Source organism: Microtus pennsylvanicus, chromosome 3, assembly GCF_037038515.1.
Source record: "Microtus pennsylvanicus isolate mMicPen1 chromosome 3, mMicPen1.hap1, whole genome shotgun sequence".
Classification (NCBI taxonomy): domain Eukaryota; kingdom Metazoa; phylum Chordata; class Mammalia; order Rodentia; family Cricetidae; genus Microtus; species Microtus pennsylvanicus.
The window spans coordinates 43850377-43867821 of record NC_134581.1 but is presented as its reverse complement, the minus strand read 5'-3'; the positions used below and the strand labels follow the sequence as shown (position 1 = coordinate 43867821).

General features: G+C 38.5%; 1 protein-coding gene across 33 annotated transcripts in view; it reads right to left on the bottom strand.

Moving 5' to 3' along the window:
* Window positions 1–1750: 1750 nt before the first annotated feature.
* The window catches only part of Mlip (muscular LMNA interacting protein), a 237675-nt gene continuing 221980 nt past the window's right edge, over window positions 1751–17445 (bottom strand). For 5 of the 33 annotated variants that reach the window (XM_075965184.1, XM_075965191.1, XM_075965198.1 and 2 more), the window contains 2 exons: window positions 15824–15898; window positions 3224–4583 (listed from right to left, as the gene is read on the bottom strand). In XM_075965184.1, the coding sequence (XP_075821299.1) occupies window positions 4581–4583; window positions 15824–15898 (78 nt within the window). In that variant the 3' untranslated portion in view covers window positions 3224–4580. Of the gene's footprint in view, window positions 4584–15823; window positions 15899–17445 lie in introns of all 33 variants that reach the window. The other 28 variants (XM_075965190.1, XM_075965188.1, XM_075965211.1 and 25 more) reach the window with 15 other exon arrangements.

Below are 17445 nucleotides of genomic sequence, written 5' to 3'. Positions count from 1 at the left end.
ATTGTTCGTCATGATCAGAGAGTTCAGTTTTATCCCATGTTTTTTTTTGGTAATAGTCCAGCTGGCCTTGGTGAGCTCCCATTAGATCAGCTCCACTGTCTCAGTGGGTGGGTGCACCCCTCGTGGTCCCGACTTCTTTGCTCATGTTCTCCCTCCTTCTGCTCCTCATTGGGACCTTGGGAGCTCAGTCCAGTGCTCCAGTGTGGGTCTCTGTCTCTATCTCCATCCCTCGCCAGATGAAAGTTCTAAGATGATATGCAAGATATTCGTCAGTATTGCGCTAGGATGGGGTCATTTCAGGTTCCCTATCCTCAGCTGCCCAAGGAACTAACTGGGGACCTCAGCTTGGGCACCTGGGAGCCCCTCTAGGGTCAATTCTCCTGCCCACCATAAAGTGGGTCCCTTAACTAAGGATTGTGGTTCCGTGCTCCCCTATCCAACCTTCCTTTATCCCGATCCTCCTATTTCCCCAAGTCCCCCCTCCTTCCCTTCTACCTTTTCTCTCCCCATCTCCCCTTACCCCCTTCCCACCCCACCCCCAAGATCCCACTTTTCTCCCCGGCAATTTTGTCTACTTCCCTTATCCAAGAGGATAACGATATGTTTTTCCTTGTGTTCACCTTCTTACTTAGCTTCTTTAGGTTCGCCAATTGTAGATTCTGTGACCCCTATTTATGGCTAGAAACCAATTATGAGTGAGTACATCCCATGTTCTTCTTTTTGGGTCTGGGATACCTCACTCAGGATAGTGTTTTCTATTTCCATCCATTTGCATGCAAAATTCGAGAAGTCATTGTTTTTTACCGCAGCGTAGTACTCTAGTGTGTATATATTCCATACTTTCTTCATCCATTCTTCCATTGAAGGGCATCTAGGTTGTTTCCAGGTTCTGGCTATTACAAATAATACTGCTATGAACATAGTTGAACAAATGCTTTTGACATGTGATAGAGCATCTCTTGGGTAAATTCCCAAGAGTGGTATTGCTGGGTCCAGGGGTAGGTTGATCCCGAATTTCCTGAGAAACCGAAACACTGACTTCCACAGTGGTTGCACAAGATTCCATTCCCACCAGCAATGGATGAGGGTACCCCTTCCTCCACAGCCTCTCCAGCAAAGGCTATCCTTGTTGTTTTTGACTTTAGCCATTCTGACAGGTGTAAGACGGTATCTCAAAGTTGTTTTGATTTAAAAAAAAAAAAAGCTTTTAAAAGCACATTTCAAAACCTTCATTTAAAATCTATCAACAAATACTCATTAAATATGCAGTAAAGAAAATTTCACTCCATTCAAGCAAATTGAGTGTCTAAAACTTCAAGGCACTATAATAGCTAATTTTACAGAATACCACAAAAACTGAAGGAAACCTCCAAATGTAACATTTTTTTAACTGAAAAGTATTTTATAATTCCTAGGTTATAATTCTAAATCCTCTGGGCTTAATCTAAACCAAACAAGCTTTCTTTCTAAAGAAGTTATCCACTCACTAAAGGATTTAATTTCCAATAGAAGATGCTTTCAAATGTGGAAATGCACAGAAGTCCAGCTCTAGGGAGAGTGTTGTTGCATTTGCTACTTGCAGAATTTTCTACTTGCCCAGGACACTGAACTGAGAATAGTCTCTGTTACGTAAGCACTCACCTGTCTCTTATTTCTTGTTCTTTACTTCAGAAACAACACCACAGTTCAACAAACTACTCATTTCATTTCTCCAAAAAAAAAATTTCACAATAAAATAATGAGGCTTACTGGATATGCACAATTAAATGTTTTATTTGTTTGTTTGTTTTTAAATGACTCATAATCAGAATTAGTGACCAATGAGGGTTGATACTCAAGCTATAGAACAGATACATCCTTTATTTTTCTCAAAGTTGAACCAGTTCTAACATATTTTCATCCAATTTTGTATTCCCGAATTCCTTGGTGAACTGTGCTCCAGTTGGCCATTTTGGTAAGTGCTTTATAATAAACACTGCACTTGGTGATTTCTCACTCTCTTAGCATAATTTGGGGGTAGCCACCTCTGAAACAAACTAATTGTATTAAAACTTTGTCTTACAGTTGGTTTCTAGGAAACCAAAATTGAGAAGGGTCACAGCTTCAATATTTGTCTGTTCTAGACTAACTTGTCCCTTCCCCTTTCATCTTCAGAAACATCCACTGTACTTCAACGTCCTTTGGACACCAAATTTCATATCCCTGAGCCTATAAAGCAACTGATTCTCCATGTTCCGTGTTCTCCTTAAAACCTCCTGCCTCCACAGTAGTAAGACTTTCAACTTTGATGAGATGCTGAACAAGCACAATGGAAGATGATGTTTAGATGCATGCGAGTCTTTACAAGTAGTTCAAGAATTAAAAGGCTTCATGATACACTTGGGGATCATAAATTTGATAGCTCAGTAAACAAAAGAGTTCAAGGATTTTACCAATAAAATAAAGGTAATAATATTTGCTTGACAGTGCAATGAATTAAACATGCATGTACTGGATATGTATTGAATGCTTGATTTTTCAGCTGATGGCTTTATTTTGAGAGGTTCTGAACATTTTAGTAGGCGAGTCCTAGCACACTGGGCATCATGCCTTTATGACAACTTATCTGTTCCTCTCTCTCTTCTTCCTATCCCCCATGAAGTGAACAGACTCATTCTGTTCTGCACACTCCAGTCACCATGATATTTTACCTCACCATGGACATAGAATCAATAGAGCTATGACCTGAAATGTCAGAAAACACAAGCTAAAATAAATTTCACTCCTCCTCTTAAACTGCTAATGTCAGTTATTTTTGTCACAGCAACAAAAAATGACTAACACAAGTCTTTGAAAATTCAAGATGAATAGGGTACCAAATTCAAACAACCTTTGCAAATTAAAAGTTGCCTTTCGGGTACTGAATATCTAGTAGGAATAAAAAATGGGTGTACCTATATGAGAAGAAATAAAACAATATAAGTTACACTTATTAAACACTAAATATTAAGTGCTCCAAACCAATTACATCTTCAACCATACATAAACATTAAACACACAAGGATATTTGCGTTGAAGGGAAAATTGAAAGTACTGTAAATAAGTGTTACCAATTAATAATTAAATATAAAAAGGAATTTGTACCAATAAAAACAATTTTGTGTGATCTGAGGAATATACCAACTCAAAAATAAGATGAATATGTAAATGAATAAATGAATGAATAAAACATTAAAAAGTATTGATGTTAGAATCAAATTATCTGGCTTTCTACCCCTACCATTGACTAGCTTGATTAAACTGTTTGGATATGCTTACTTTTGCAAACACAAAACATAAGTAATGATGTTATTTGCTTCACAAAATCATCCACTGCGATATTAAGTCAAATTCATCCTAACAACTTGCGGTAACTGGTTACAAGACCGTGAACGGTAAGACCTATTAAGTGGTTCATGAAGATGATGTAGCTTTTTGGGAAAGATGGATGAGCAGAGATCTATACCAAAAAGATATGCACTTCCAATACTAGTAAAAGAAACCAAAAGAAGCTATATTTCCAGGTACCAACTGATGACTGATAATGGAGCATTCTGATTCCTGTTGCTCCTTCATAGCATTCTCCTTTGAGTGGGGTGTCTGTGCTGATGAAGCAGTGGTAGGGAGAAGCAACAGTGGGGATCTGCTTTCAGGAAGTATGAGCTACATACAAAAACAAGTCAGAAAAGACTTTGCAAATGTTCCTTTGCTACCTGAAGTTTGCTGCTGAGAATTGCTGAGGACTCTTGGTAGGTGTTGTCTTGGTCTTCCCTGAAGGAGTAAGAGAAGGAAATCGATAAAAGAAACTAAGAACAATGGCTGTGGTGGCAACTGGGAAACAAATGGAATGTCTCAATGGGGCTGGCAACAGTTGTGATACGGCTGAGCTCTTGGGATTGCCACCATAGTGTGGGTTTGCTCTGAGGGAGCATTCCCTGTGAGATGGCTTTCACAGGACCCATGTAGCATTAAGCAGGAACGTGGCTGTTGAAGGCATCCCAGCCAATTATTGGCCATTACCTTAGGCTGCCCCTTGGACACAGTCCATATGGCATTTCAGAACCCTAACAGTTTAGAAAGTAGAATGCATTATGGTAATTACCACCTTTCTCTTGTTTACAGCTTCACTGATGGACCCTAAACTATCAGCTTCCTTTGAGACACAGATACACTCTCAATAATGAAACTTGTTTCAGTTAATAATGTATACATTAAACAAAACTACCATTGGGGGGAATAAACAGTCACAGTCATTCTTGTATCCATAATTTCGTTTTATTTTGCTGCTAAACACAAGGGAGCGTTAGTATTGCTGTCAACTTTATAGAAGGCATTATAGGCTTGAACGGCGATGCAAGAAGCTACTTGTCTACCATCCTGCTCTGGGTTTCGCGAGTGTGATGATGCTATGTGGTTGCAGCAGACCTTTCGGGTGCTTCTGCTGAACTCAGCTCAGCAACAGAGCATCATTCTGGAAACAGCATGAGTAGAAGCTAGCACCGGTTAGCACCGGCATTCCGAAGCTCTACGGCAGACTGTCTTTCACTTCCGGTCCAAATTCGTTACTGCAAAATAAACAATAGATTGATGAAGATGAGGATTTCTAGTGAAATGCATTGAAAATTATACATTAATGTGGAGATATAATAACGGAAGTGAAATTAGAATTGTGAATCAGGTGCTAGTCAGAGGGCTCGGCAGATCAGCTCTGATCCCATAACAGTCGAACTCGGTTTGAGGGCACGTGCTGTTTAAGGAGTGCGATTGTATATCCCACATCTCTTCAGGATCTCGAACTGCTGCCTTACTGTTTTTATGGCATTGAATGCATTATTCGCTAAAATGTAATATCTAAAACAAGAAGGAAAAGTGGAAAGGGATTCAACTAAAGCCCAGCTTTTGTAAAATGCACTATGGGATAAAGCAGAGAGAGCAAAGAACCTCTTGCCTTTCTTTCTATGTTTCTTTTCTTGGCTTTATAATACTGCTCTGAAGTAGAGGAGGAATTGCAAAAATGTCTCTATTTGTTCACTTCTGTTTGTTCCCAGTTAATGCAGCGAGACTGTCTGGAACAGATAAGATAAACTTGACTAATAAAGATGGGCATTTTCAGCAGTGAGTGGACAAAAGAAAGCATCAAAGCTGAGATGGAGAGAAAATTAATTTCTAAAACATAGTCTGATAGAACACTGTGATACAATGACAAAGGAGAAAATGACTAGAACTTTCTATTTCCAGGTACTAACTCATGGTTGAGGATGAGACAATCCAACATGGCCAGTGGCGAATAAAGGAGGCCAGTTGCTCTTTCATAATCAACTCTTTTGGTTTTGGTTTTGTCCTGGTTTCCATCATGGTCAGGAGTTGTGGCCCCAAAGACCTGTGACTTAGAGCTGGCTCCATGAAGAAACATAATCTGCTCAAGGAGTAAGTTAGACAGAAAGGAAATCTAGTAGGATTCTGAAAAGTGTATGCTCTCTGCACCTTTAGGGTAAACGGTGTTCAGCAGGGTGGAAGGAGAAAGGAAGAAGTGCACTGAGACACAGGGTAGCAACAGACAACCACTAGCCCTGAGCTAAGAAACAGAGCGTTCACCATCTGAGAGTCCAGTGAAGGAAGAAAATGACTAAACTATAGATCTTTGATATTGCTAACAAATAAAAATACCTTAATTAAATTTTCATCAAGGTGACAGCATGTAGTAGTTAATATTACAAATAGTTTTTAACTCATCATACAGCTCACATTTATGAAATGTTAGGACAGTTATAAGCTAAACCATATATATATATATATATATATATATATATATATATATATATATATTCTGATCTACTGTATAACATAATATCTTGGTGCTATTTTACAGAGAATGAAAATAAAGTCTGAGAAGATTAAACAGCACTTATAAGGCCACTTTTTTGTCCATATTCAACCTTAGTTTAGTCAGCGTTTCTGGGTTTTTTTTTTAAATAGTATGCATGGGCAGCCCATATATGATGGTTCTGTTGAACTTGTACATGTTGGGTTTCATGGTCTAAGGTGATGAGAACTACTAACCAGGTTTCTTCATCAAGTAGACACCAAATCTCATTATGGACGGTTGTAAGCCACCATTTAGTTGTTGGGAACTGAACTCAGGATCTTTAGAAGAGCAGGCAGTGCTCTTAATTGCTGAGCCATCTCTTCAGTCCATTCAACCTAAGTTTAGTCAGTGTTTCTACCTATTTTCATTGTTGGTTATGGCCACAAGTTAGTCTGTCTTAGTCATACCAAAGGAAATATTGAGTATGGCTTATGTTCTATGATCAGAAAGGTGTATACATGTGTTCACTTTAAATCAAATATCATACACCTTGTGTCCTATCAGTTCCTGTCTAAATATAATATACTGCTGTTCTGTGCATGATTAAAGATGTTGAAGCAGTACAAGCAGCTCAGCACCAGGCTCATCATCACCCTTGGATGCTGCTGGGAGAGCAAGGTCATGCTAGGCACTATAATTTGGTATCCAGTTAGAAATGACAGATGATACTGTGACAGATAGAGCCACTATTTTAGATGCATTCTGACATTTCTATATGCCTTTGCAATCTCCATATAGCTAAAAAACTAAACACAAGAGAGGAAAGAATAAACACTTAAGAGAGGTGCAGACAATTAAATAAAGCAATAGAACATCCTTTAAGCTGACACTCTGGCAGCTCAGAACCAATGTTTTATTGCCAACTGAGCAATACACTTATTTGGTTCTTAAAAATATATAAGAAGGCCGGGCAGTGGTGGTGCACACCTTTAATCCCAGCACTCAGGAGGCAGAGGCAGGCGGATCTCTGTGAGTTCGAGGCCAGCCTGGTCTACAAGAGCTAGTTCCAGGACAGGAACCAAAAAACTACGGAGAAACCCTGTCTCGAAAATCCAATATATGTGTGTGTGTGTGTGTGTGTGTGTGTGTGTATACGTGTGTGTGTGTGTGTATGAAAGAACCTAATGCACTGAAACATCATAATTCTGAAAAGAAACTTAAGCCATTACTTCTCTCTACAGGTGACTTTGTCAATAAATGAATGTAGCCTGTGAAACTTATAACCAGTGTCACAGAAAGGATGTTTTCAAAAGAAACTGCTATGTAAATAGGTTAAATATGCATACATCTTTCTGCAAAATAAAGGAAAAACAATCTGTATAATTGTTATTGAAAATATAAAATTAGACTTTGAACATCCAGAAATCAAAATCACTTCCAAGAAATGTGCATGTACATGCACACACTCACACACACACGCACTGAAAATAATCTTCTCCCATGAGATTAGTCCTTTGCACATATTTATAACTATTCACTTTATATAGAGAGATGGCATTTTAGCCTTCAGTAATTAAGGTCCTCTCAATATATAGCATGGCAGAGAACCCCAGTATTATATTATGGACACCAAGAACTCAATAGTGAATCTGGGTGGGTTCAAAATTACTGCTCTCTAGAAGATCTGAGATCCAAACAATTAAGCTTGACCTTACTGCCTTATTTGTTGTTGTTATTGTTGTGTAGGTAAAATCAACCATTTGTTAAGATTTCTTCTTGAGAATTCCACCCAGGATTCCTGTTGTTTGCATCATTTCCTCCTCACCTTCTCCCCTCTTCAATTCTTCCCATGCCCTCTCCCCATCTCTCTTTCTGTAAGCCCTCCCATCCTTTTCTAAAACAAACAGACACTGTGACCTCATATTTAGTATTGAACAGCACTGGCTCAGCAGAATGTGATGTGCACCGTGGCTAATCCATTAAGAGAATGCGAACCCTGGGAATTTCTTATTGGACAGACAGATAGACATAGTTCATTATGTGTATGCTCTCCAGATAAAATAAGTCAATTTTCCTTTAAGTAAAAAGCATCGATGTAATGTTCATAAGCCAAAGCTTGTCCTAGATTTATCTGATAAATTGGGAACTCATCTGTGTTTTATTTTTACTCAGAAAGAATTAAACATCTTTAGGAAGCAGTGTTACAACATAGAGCCAGACCTCCGCTGAAGGTAGCACCTGCTAAGCATAAGGTGTTTTTCTGCTCTGGGAGCCAGGAAAGAGAGATGTCAAGTTCCTTGGATGTTTGAACTTTGAAAAAAAGTTGGTTAAAGCCTCAGAAAAGACCTCCTGTGGTCTCACAAAACTCCCATCTCGTTCCCTCAAAGGGATTTCTAGACAGTTCAAAGAATAAGAACAGTACTGATGACACATTTTCTACAGTGCATGCCTTAAGAAAAAGGAGGGGCGAGAAAATATTCCCTTATGTTCAACAGGGAGGGCGAAGCTTGTGTTTTAAATTTCCATTTGTTTGTACATTTTGTTGGAAAATCATTGAACTGAAATCTTAGAGAATCTCTCAACTAGGCAATTCAAAGAAACAGATATCATTTGTTGTCTTTTCAAGGACCTTGGGTGAATCTGCTATAGGAAGGCCTGACAATTTGTAGGTCTTTCCGCCAGGGCTATCTGAGCAGATGAAAGGTATGCTTATTTAATTCATCAGATAAGCTAGGTTTCAAGTCCACCCTTGAAATTCCATTTTAGCAATCCAAGGTTTATCCAAGCTTGATTTTGAGAAATATGAGTTTGGGGAAATTATCTGAGGGAAAGAAAAAATTGAGCCCATCCTCTTAAGGACTTTGATTTATCCTGAATCGAACCATATGTGAAAGTGGTAACTTTTCCCTTCTTTGTTCATCGAGAGCAAAAACGGGATGTGCTTGCCTGAATGAGAACCCTGGGTATCCATAAAGCTTCTGAAATTCTCCGTGAGATTAGCACACAAAGTTCATTTGCCTTTGCCACTCAGCAAAAAAAAAAAAAAAAAAAAAAAAAAAAAAAAAAAAAAAAAATCAATCAATGTTCCCTGCTATCAGAAAGAGAATCCTGGCTATCAAAATCTGCAAGAGGAGGAACAAGGAAACAGGACTTTGAGAGGTATAGCTCAGTAGCAGGGTGCTTCCCAGTATACTCAAGGCCTTAAATTCTATCCCTAGCACCTCTCACACAAATCGTTATGCAACTGGCAGAGGAATTTGCAGAGCATATGTGTTTCTGAGAACTGGTGAATAATTAGCTGCTGTGTCATTGAGAAGGAAATCTGATCCTGTTCTGGAGGTCTTCTGACTCTCAAGCCGAAAAGAAATAATCCTAGGTAGCCTTCAGCAGAAGACAAGAGTCTGCTAAAGTGCTGCTCTGCACTGTGGTTTTCGCAACTAATCCCAGAAAGAGAGAAACGAGTTACAGAGTGGAATGTGGACCAAAGGATACACATATATATTTATGTGTGTGTGTATATTTGATGCTGAATTCACAACAAGTACTACATGTAAGCAGAAATGGTTATTTCTAGTAGAATACAAAGTTCTCCTCTATAACTCCATTCAGACATTGTTACTCTCAGGCAGGGAGTATATGCTTCTTGAAAAGTGCTAACTCTGCTCCTATTTGGAGATTATTATATCACCGTGGACAATAGAAATCAACAAAATTGATTTTCTTTCAAAATTGTTCAGACAGATGACACACAGTTGATTATATAGAAAGCTAATCTGATTATCTGAGGATTCATACAACGCCATGTTTGCGTGTTTCTGTGCATGTGTGTATGTGCGTATATGTGTGTATGTATATTATGTAAGTATATGTGTATGAGTGAGTATTCATGTGCATGTGTAAGACCATGTGTGTACTTGAGTATGTATGAGTTTATGTGAGTGGGTATGTGCATGTATGTATATGTATGTGCATATTTGTGTATCCATATGTAAGCATGTATGTGTACTTTGTGTTAGTGTGTAATTCTATATGTGTATGTGAGTATTTGTGTGTATGAGTATATATGCCTCTGTATGTGCGTGTGATGAAACACAAGTAAAACATTGCATCAAATGCCCTAAGTTCTCTCATTGCACTGTAAATTACATCCAGGCCAAGTAACTCCCAAACTTTGTGTAGCCTGTCAAGAGAAAAATAAAATGTTTCATCTCACATTAAATCATGAACTTTATCATGCAGCTCTCTCAGAATCATTGTATCACACACAAGTTAAAGCTCACATTACAACACTGCACTATTGAAATGTTGACCAGAAAAATGTGACCCAAAGTTTAGTAACTGAAAACATTCACGGAGTCAGCTTTGTTTTTTTTTTTATTTTTTTGGAAAAAAAAGAATCCACTTTATTTTCTCTACATTAAAAAAAATAGAACCAGCTATTAATTTTTGCTGAGAAAATGCTTCTTTTGGTATTCACAATATCTAAGTTTCTGAAAAGGTAATCTGGTAAAATCATCCCTAATGCATTCAGAAACCAGATCCACATGTGACCAGCCCTTTACAGAAGTAAATTGCAGTTGCCACAGCCTTTACAGACATTCTTAAAACACACTGTGACATGCGGATCACAAAGAAAGTTCAACAAGCTGAACTAAACATTACAGCATTATGAAAACAAAAATGCATCTGTAGAAAATAAATACAACTTTGCAATTATTACAATTATTACGGAGTCAGCTTTTTAAAGCAATTTCCTTGCTTTTTACTTTTTGTGTATTCAAAATTAAATTGCTAATTTGATTGACATGCCAACGCCACTGGTGAAGAGACTAACCGTGCAGTGTTACACATTTACACATTTCAATCACTGGGAGAGACTTAGTTTATAGCTCGCTGAGGTGAGGTTAAGGGATGATTCAATGGTTAAGAGCACTGGTTGCTCTTCCAGAGGACCCAGGTTCTATTCCCAGCACACACATGGTAACTCACAAGTGTCAGTGACTCCAATTCCAGAAGACTCAATGCTCTTTTGGCCTCTATGTGCATCACCATGTACGTGGTACACAGACATTTGCACAAGCACAATAATAGATATGAAAAGGAATCAATGAATAATTTTGAAGCTGGCCAAGGCTTTTTTATGACAGAGATCCTACATTCCTCTGGTCCAGGACTGAGTGAGGGGAAGGTCAGAGTTGGCCACACAAGTCACTGCTGATGATTCTGTCCTTTGGCCAGCACTGCTGAGGCCTGGGCTCCAAGGTAAGTGCAGTTGTTCTTGGGGTTAGCTCCTTGAAGATGAGCCTTAAAAATCATGTGGCAAAAGGCATTGGGTAAGCCCAAATATCTTAATACAAGATAGGAATTAAATAGTTAAATTGAAAATCTCTTAGGTCCAAAACTCATGATTGGGTCAGAAGTTGAGAATGTGACAGTAAGAAAGGCAAATTAGCATCTTTAGGACTAGAAAGAAAAGTCAAAGCATGACAAGTAATTTTTCGTTTGCACTGGGCACATAGCTAGAAAGTTATGATCTCTCAGGCACATGGTCAGAAGAAGACAATTATTTTATAAGAACACAGTATTTTTCTTTAATCTGACAATGTTATATAGATAAATAATTAATAAGGCTAGGGTTTGGAGAAAATATATGGCTTAAGAAGTTGTAGAAAGTTGTTAAATTGTTTCACAATGTGCCAGTGCTAGTAAGACATCTGCCATATTAGAAGCAGACAGTGACCTTCATTCATTGTTTCGTTTGGGGGAGCCATGTCTATCTTTCACAAATGTTAACAGTTAGCTTCTTTTATGATGGTTTCCATATATCTAAATTTAACTAAAAACTTTTCTTTAAATCTTACCCAGTGGCATAATTTTAAGTCTTTATCTTCAGGTTTATGATACTCTCTATTTAAAAGAATCAAATTGTAGCAGGACCCCAAGCCCTCCAGAAGTGGAGGTATATGGATTTCTCTAAGTCTGAGTCTAACCTAGTCTACATAGTAAGTTCAGGTCTGTGAGAGAAACACAGAAGACCCATTCTCAAAATTAAAAAAAAATAATGGATCTCTTTGAAACCCCCAATTAATCCAGGCTATTCTCAAGTTATTGGTGGCTCTCCACAGAGAGTAAGGTCTTATTACTTATGAAAGCAACTACACAACTCATTGAACACGTACCTTTTGCCTACCTATAGTGCCTTCACCACTACAGACTACTAATCACAGTGCTAGAAGGTACTATGCACACTCTCAAAGGAGAAAGGAGAAACCTTGTTATACAATAGTGACTAAGTTTCAAGGTGTGCTGGTCCAATAGTAGCACAAAGCTTGTTGGAAAAAAAAACAACCAATATCTGATTTGAGTTAAAGCCATCCCATGAGATGGAACCCATACCCAAAGATGCTGAGAAAGCCAAGAACCTGACCCCACAAACCTAGGGGAAAACCAAATATTACTACTGTTCTGTTAAAGGAATGTAGCAATAAAATGACTCCTAATGGCATCTGCCATCCTCATAGATCCATGGTTTCTCGGGCATCATCAGAGAAGCTTTCTCCTGCAGCAGACGGAAACAAATACAGAGACCCACAGCCAGACAATATGCAGGAAGCTAGAGACCTGGGAATGTTCAGCCCTTAAAAGGGATATCTCCATTAAATTCCTCCCCTCTGGGGTTAAAGAACTCTGAAAAAAGGAGGAGGCAAAAAGAGAATAAGAGCCAGAAGTGGTGTAAAACACCAAAGAATTAAACAGGCCTGGCACACATATGAACTTACAGGGACTGTGGCAGCATGCACACGGCCCGCCTGAGTCTGCATGAGCTGGAGTCCTAAAGTTAAAAGGAGAAGTAGACACACACACACACACATGCACACACACACACACACCAAGAAGCTATCTCCAATTGACAGCCACTTGCAAATAAAAAAATCTTTTTCTCCAAGGGAATCTCAATGGGGAAAGAAACAACTCTTTAAGAATAGACCCCATGCCCAGCAGTAATGAACTCAACAGCATCTTTGGAGGTTCTTTGTCTCATAATGTTAAGTCAGGGATGATTGCTCTTTCCTTCCTTCTTTCTTTTCTTTCTTTCTTTTTCTTTCTTTCTTCTACCATACATGTCATTGTGGCTACCAGCTTTGTGTTTTTGTGGGATTCCTGTGTGTGTGTGTGTGTGTGTGTGTGTGATCATTTGTGTCTCTGCAGCTATATATATATATATATATATATATATTTCTTGTGATTCTTGTTGAGTTGTTTCTTGTTTGGTTGTTTTGTCATATTCCAACTACTTTTTAGTTATCTTATTTTTCCTTATGCTAGTTGATTTTCTAATGAGACAAAGAATGCAGATCCAGATGGGAGGGGCAGTGGGAAGGAATGGGGGAGAAATAAGGGAAACTGTAAACAAAATATACCGTATGAACAAAATCTGTTTCAAAACAGGGAAAAAACAAGGTTTCATAAGCATACACACAATGCAATAAAAAAAAAAGTTCTGTCAACCCTATGCTAATGGGCAATTTAAAGCAGTGTTTTAAAACTAAATTTGATAAGTTCTCAGTTCATTACTACTATCTGAACTAGATGCTTTGGTTTTTCATATAAACATCTAATTTAACCTTATTTTATAGCAACACTGAGAGTGAATAGACGCGGCATAAGTGAATTTGAATCAAACATATGGTTTGAAACACAGGCAAAAATATTTCATTTTTAAAAAGTATTCATCAGTAAAGAACAAAAATTCTTCAACCGTCCTCCTATTTGGGTGCATACAGTCTGGTCCAAATTTCTATTTCTGTATAACTTGTCATCATTATACTAAAAGCAGTGACACACGTGACAAGGTTACTATCCTGACTGTATAAAGGAAGTTTATTGCTCAATAGCAACGTCACCATCCAGTGGATTATAAGAGCACAAGTCCATGCAAAACAACAAGCAAAACACAGAATTTTCAACTCTTATGAATGAAATTAGCAAATATTCCACAATGTATATAAGAACTAGATAGCACAGGAGTAGATTTAGAGACAGATAGAAAAATTGTAAATCCTTTGTCTAAATTAATGTTCTTCATTTAAATGCTGGACAGAGGGTGAGAGAGTACTTAAACCAAATTGCTAGGCAATCAGTAGAGATTTAATACTGAATTGTGCCTACCCTTCCCAGCTATTCCAATTGACTGACTTCCCTCAGCCCTCATTTGCTTGCTGTAAAACAAGAATACTAAAAGCACTTAAGAATATTCTGTGACAAAAGAAGCATGTGGTTTTTCTTTACAATATACACTATGCTTTCCATACATTGTTGTGTATAATCATGTCAGTTCCAGCAAGAGCACATGGAGACAGGTACCACACCCATGGTAGACCAGTTGTGTCATTTTCTAGCACAGCAGTGTATGCACGTGTTAGAGGCAACATAAGTCTGTATAAGCATATACTCAAGGAACCAAAAATACCATCCTTAGTGGATTACTTTAAAGACAGCCAGAAATGTACCTAAAGCCACTAATATGGACCACTCATAATATACCTTTACATTTTACACTATTGTCCCTGCAGGAAGCCTAAAAGATTTGCACAATAATAGCTTCAAAATCTGTCCAAAAGGGCAGGGGGGCTGTAAAAGCAATTGCTTATTATGTATATGGCTCTGGGTTTAATTATTTCTATTATGCAAAATATAATAATGATGATGTTGATATTTATTAATAATGAAAATGCTAACAATAAATAAATAAATGTCATCAGGAATGATGACATACACCTCTAATCCCAGCAGAGATTAGAGGATTAAGAATTCAAGGTCATTTTGGGATAGATTAAAAACTTCAAGACCATCCTGAGCTACATGAGACCCTATCTCAAAGTAAATAAGTAGATAAATATAAAAAACATATGAACCCTCATCAAATTACATAAACTGTCTTTTAAACATAGAACGCTAATCCAGATTTTAGGTTTCTCCCTAAACTGTAGAAATAGAAATGTTACTTTATGGAAAATGTATAGTATATCCTGAATTGTGAAAAATATACCTTGAAAATGCTGTGGAGCCAGTTCTAACAGACACATGCACAAACATGAGCACACCTAAGGCTCAGGGAACATGTAAAGGTATATTATGAGTGGTCCATATTAGTGGCTTTAGGTACATTTCTGGCTGTCTTTAAAGTAATCCACTAAGGATGGGGTTTTTTTTTTTTTTGGTTCCTTGAGTATATACTTACAGAGACTTATGTTGCCTCTAACGCGTGCATATACTGCTGTACTAGAAAATGAAGGAGCAGAAAGACTGTGGAACAGTTTACTGTGAGACTGTGTCTCCTAGTAATGTCAGAAACTACATCCATAAAGTCTCACCACCATGACTGCCTAAGCATGAGCTGAGCGGTAATGACATCAATAGACACAGAAAAGAGGGAAGGGGAATGCAAATGCAGCCCTAGCCCTACATAAAGAACTATGGACAGGGTTTGGAGTGATTGCTCCATGGTTATGAGCACTGACTGCCCTTCCAGAGGACTTGGGTTCAATTCCCAGCCCCCCACATGGCAACTCAAACCTGTCTGTAACTAAGTTTCCGGGAATCTGATACCTTCACTCTAATGCACATAAAATAAAATAAATAATTTTTAAAATAAATAAACAAACAAGAACTGCCCACAACTAAGGAAACCTGAAAGTCAGAAAAATAGTCTTCCCAGGGAAGAGCACACAAGTGGTTATCTGAAACTAAGTGGTCACCCTAAAAACATACATACAAGAAACATTATATAGATTGTGAAAATTATGTTTGAGAATACATACATCTACATATGAATTTAAAAATAGCAAGGAGGAGTATGAGGGATGGTTTGGAGGGAGAAAAGGAAAGGTTTATAAATGTTTCAATAATATATCATCTCAAAACTAAAATGCTGTGATTTTGTTAATATTGCCAGAATTACTTCTAGAGACATAGATCTCTGCACCTATCTTACATTACCTCTTTAGAATCAAGAATGTCATGCTCAGGGATTGCCACCATGGGATGATCCGGCTTCACAGAAAAGATGCCCAGCTTGTGATCAGGAGCCAAAGTGAGGAGAAACAGATGTTTAGATTTCATTCCAAACGATACTTAGATAATGACATCTAATAGTTCACTGCAAACAGTAGTAGATTTTGCCAACTGTAAGCACTGAGACTTAACTGTCAGTTCCAATGTACAGGAAGTATTTGGGCAGATGATGGGTACTCTGCATAAGACCACATCTTACTTATTTTTCTGTCACACATCAACTCTAATAAGCCTCAGCAATACAGCAAACACTGTCATTGGTTACTTATTTTTCCTAGAAAAGAAGCTAAGTGAAATTGATGTTTCAGACCTCATATGCTAGCCCCTGATAAATATCATTCAAAAGCAAAAACAACAGCTCATGTTAGACTCACAATAAATATACATATGTCTCAAGACAGTATATATTTCCTTGGATAGTAAAATATTATACAATGTTGGGAACTTCAATAATATCAAAACACAGAAACTTCATAAATCATGCAATTCCACCAGATTAACATTATGATAATGTAATGCCACAGAGTAACATTTAACAAGAAGGGAGTTCTTCCCATGTGTGGGAGTGCTTATTTTTATTGCATAGATTTTCTGAGCACTGTGCAGACCCTTAAACCCACTAAGGTGGATGGAAAGTCCTCAACATGCCACTAAAGGCCAGACTGTGGCACAGAGAACTTGTGCTGAAGTCCACGTTTCCACCACTCCTCTTTTGTTTAAGAGTCTCACTTCATCGTCCAGGCTAGCCTAGAACTCACTCTGCAACTCAGGCTAGCTTTGATCTCATAGCAACCCATCTCCCGCAGCCTCCCAAGGGCTGGAATTAGAGGCATAAACTACCTCTTGCAGCTTCGTTCATCCTCTTTTGTGTCGCCTTTATTGCTCCAAATTTAAGGTTCTGAAATCATTTGTCAGGCACATTCCTTTCTGTTAGAGGCACATCAGGGTGACAAAATGCCTGCACACCTTCACTTTCAACACAGTCCTGCTTGGAACTAACAGTGGGACAGCAACTCCCTCTCAATTCTTCAAAGAAAGTTCAAAGAGGCCCCTAAGTGAGGCAGTCCCAGGGAGCTTTGGCCCAAGCTTCTGAACAGGCTCGGGAGGTGTGTCCCCCGCCCCCGCCACCCTCTGCCACCCTGGCACTTTCTCAGGCCCCTCTCAGTTCCAGCAGCTTTAAGGAACTGAGCCTGCTTTTATTGAAAATTCTATCTCCACAGAATTGCAGGTCTTCACTCCATCCCAGCTACAGATCCTCTGTGCATCCCGGCATCAGGAGTTTTCCTCGGTGCAACGTCTTGAAGAGAATGGAGTCAGCCCCAGCTCTAAGTCACAGTCTGGGAAGCAGCGGAAAACGTCTGCTGCCACATGGTCTCATGGTCTCCTGGACACTAAGCTTGGCTCAGAGTCAGTCCCAGTGTACTGCTCAAACTTCCAGCCTGAGTAATCGGTCCTGGACACAGTAGACTCTTGAGTATGCCTAAGCAAGGTGATGCAGCGTTCATACGGCTTTCCACGGTTTCGAAATCGCACACTTCATTATTCTT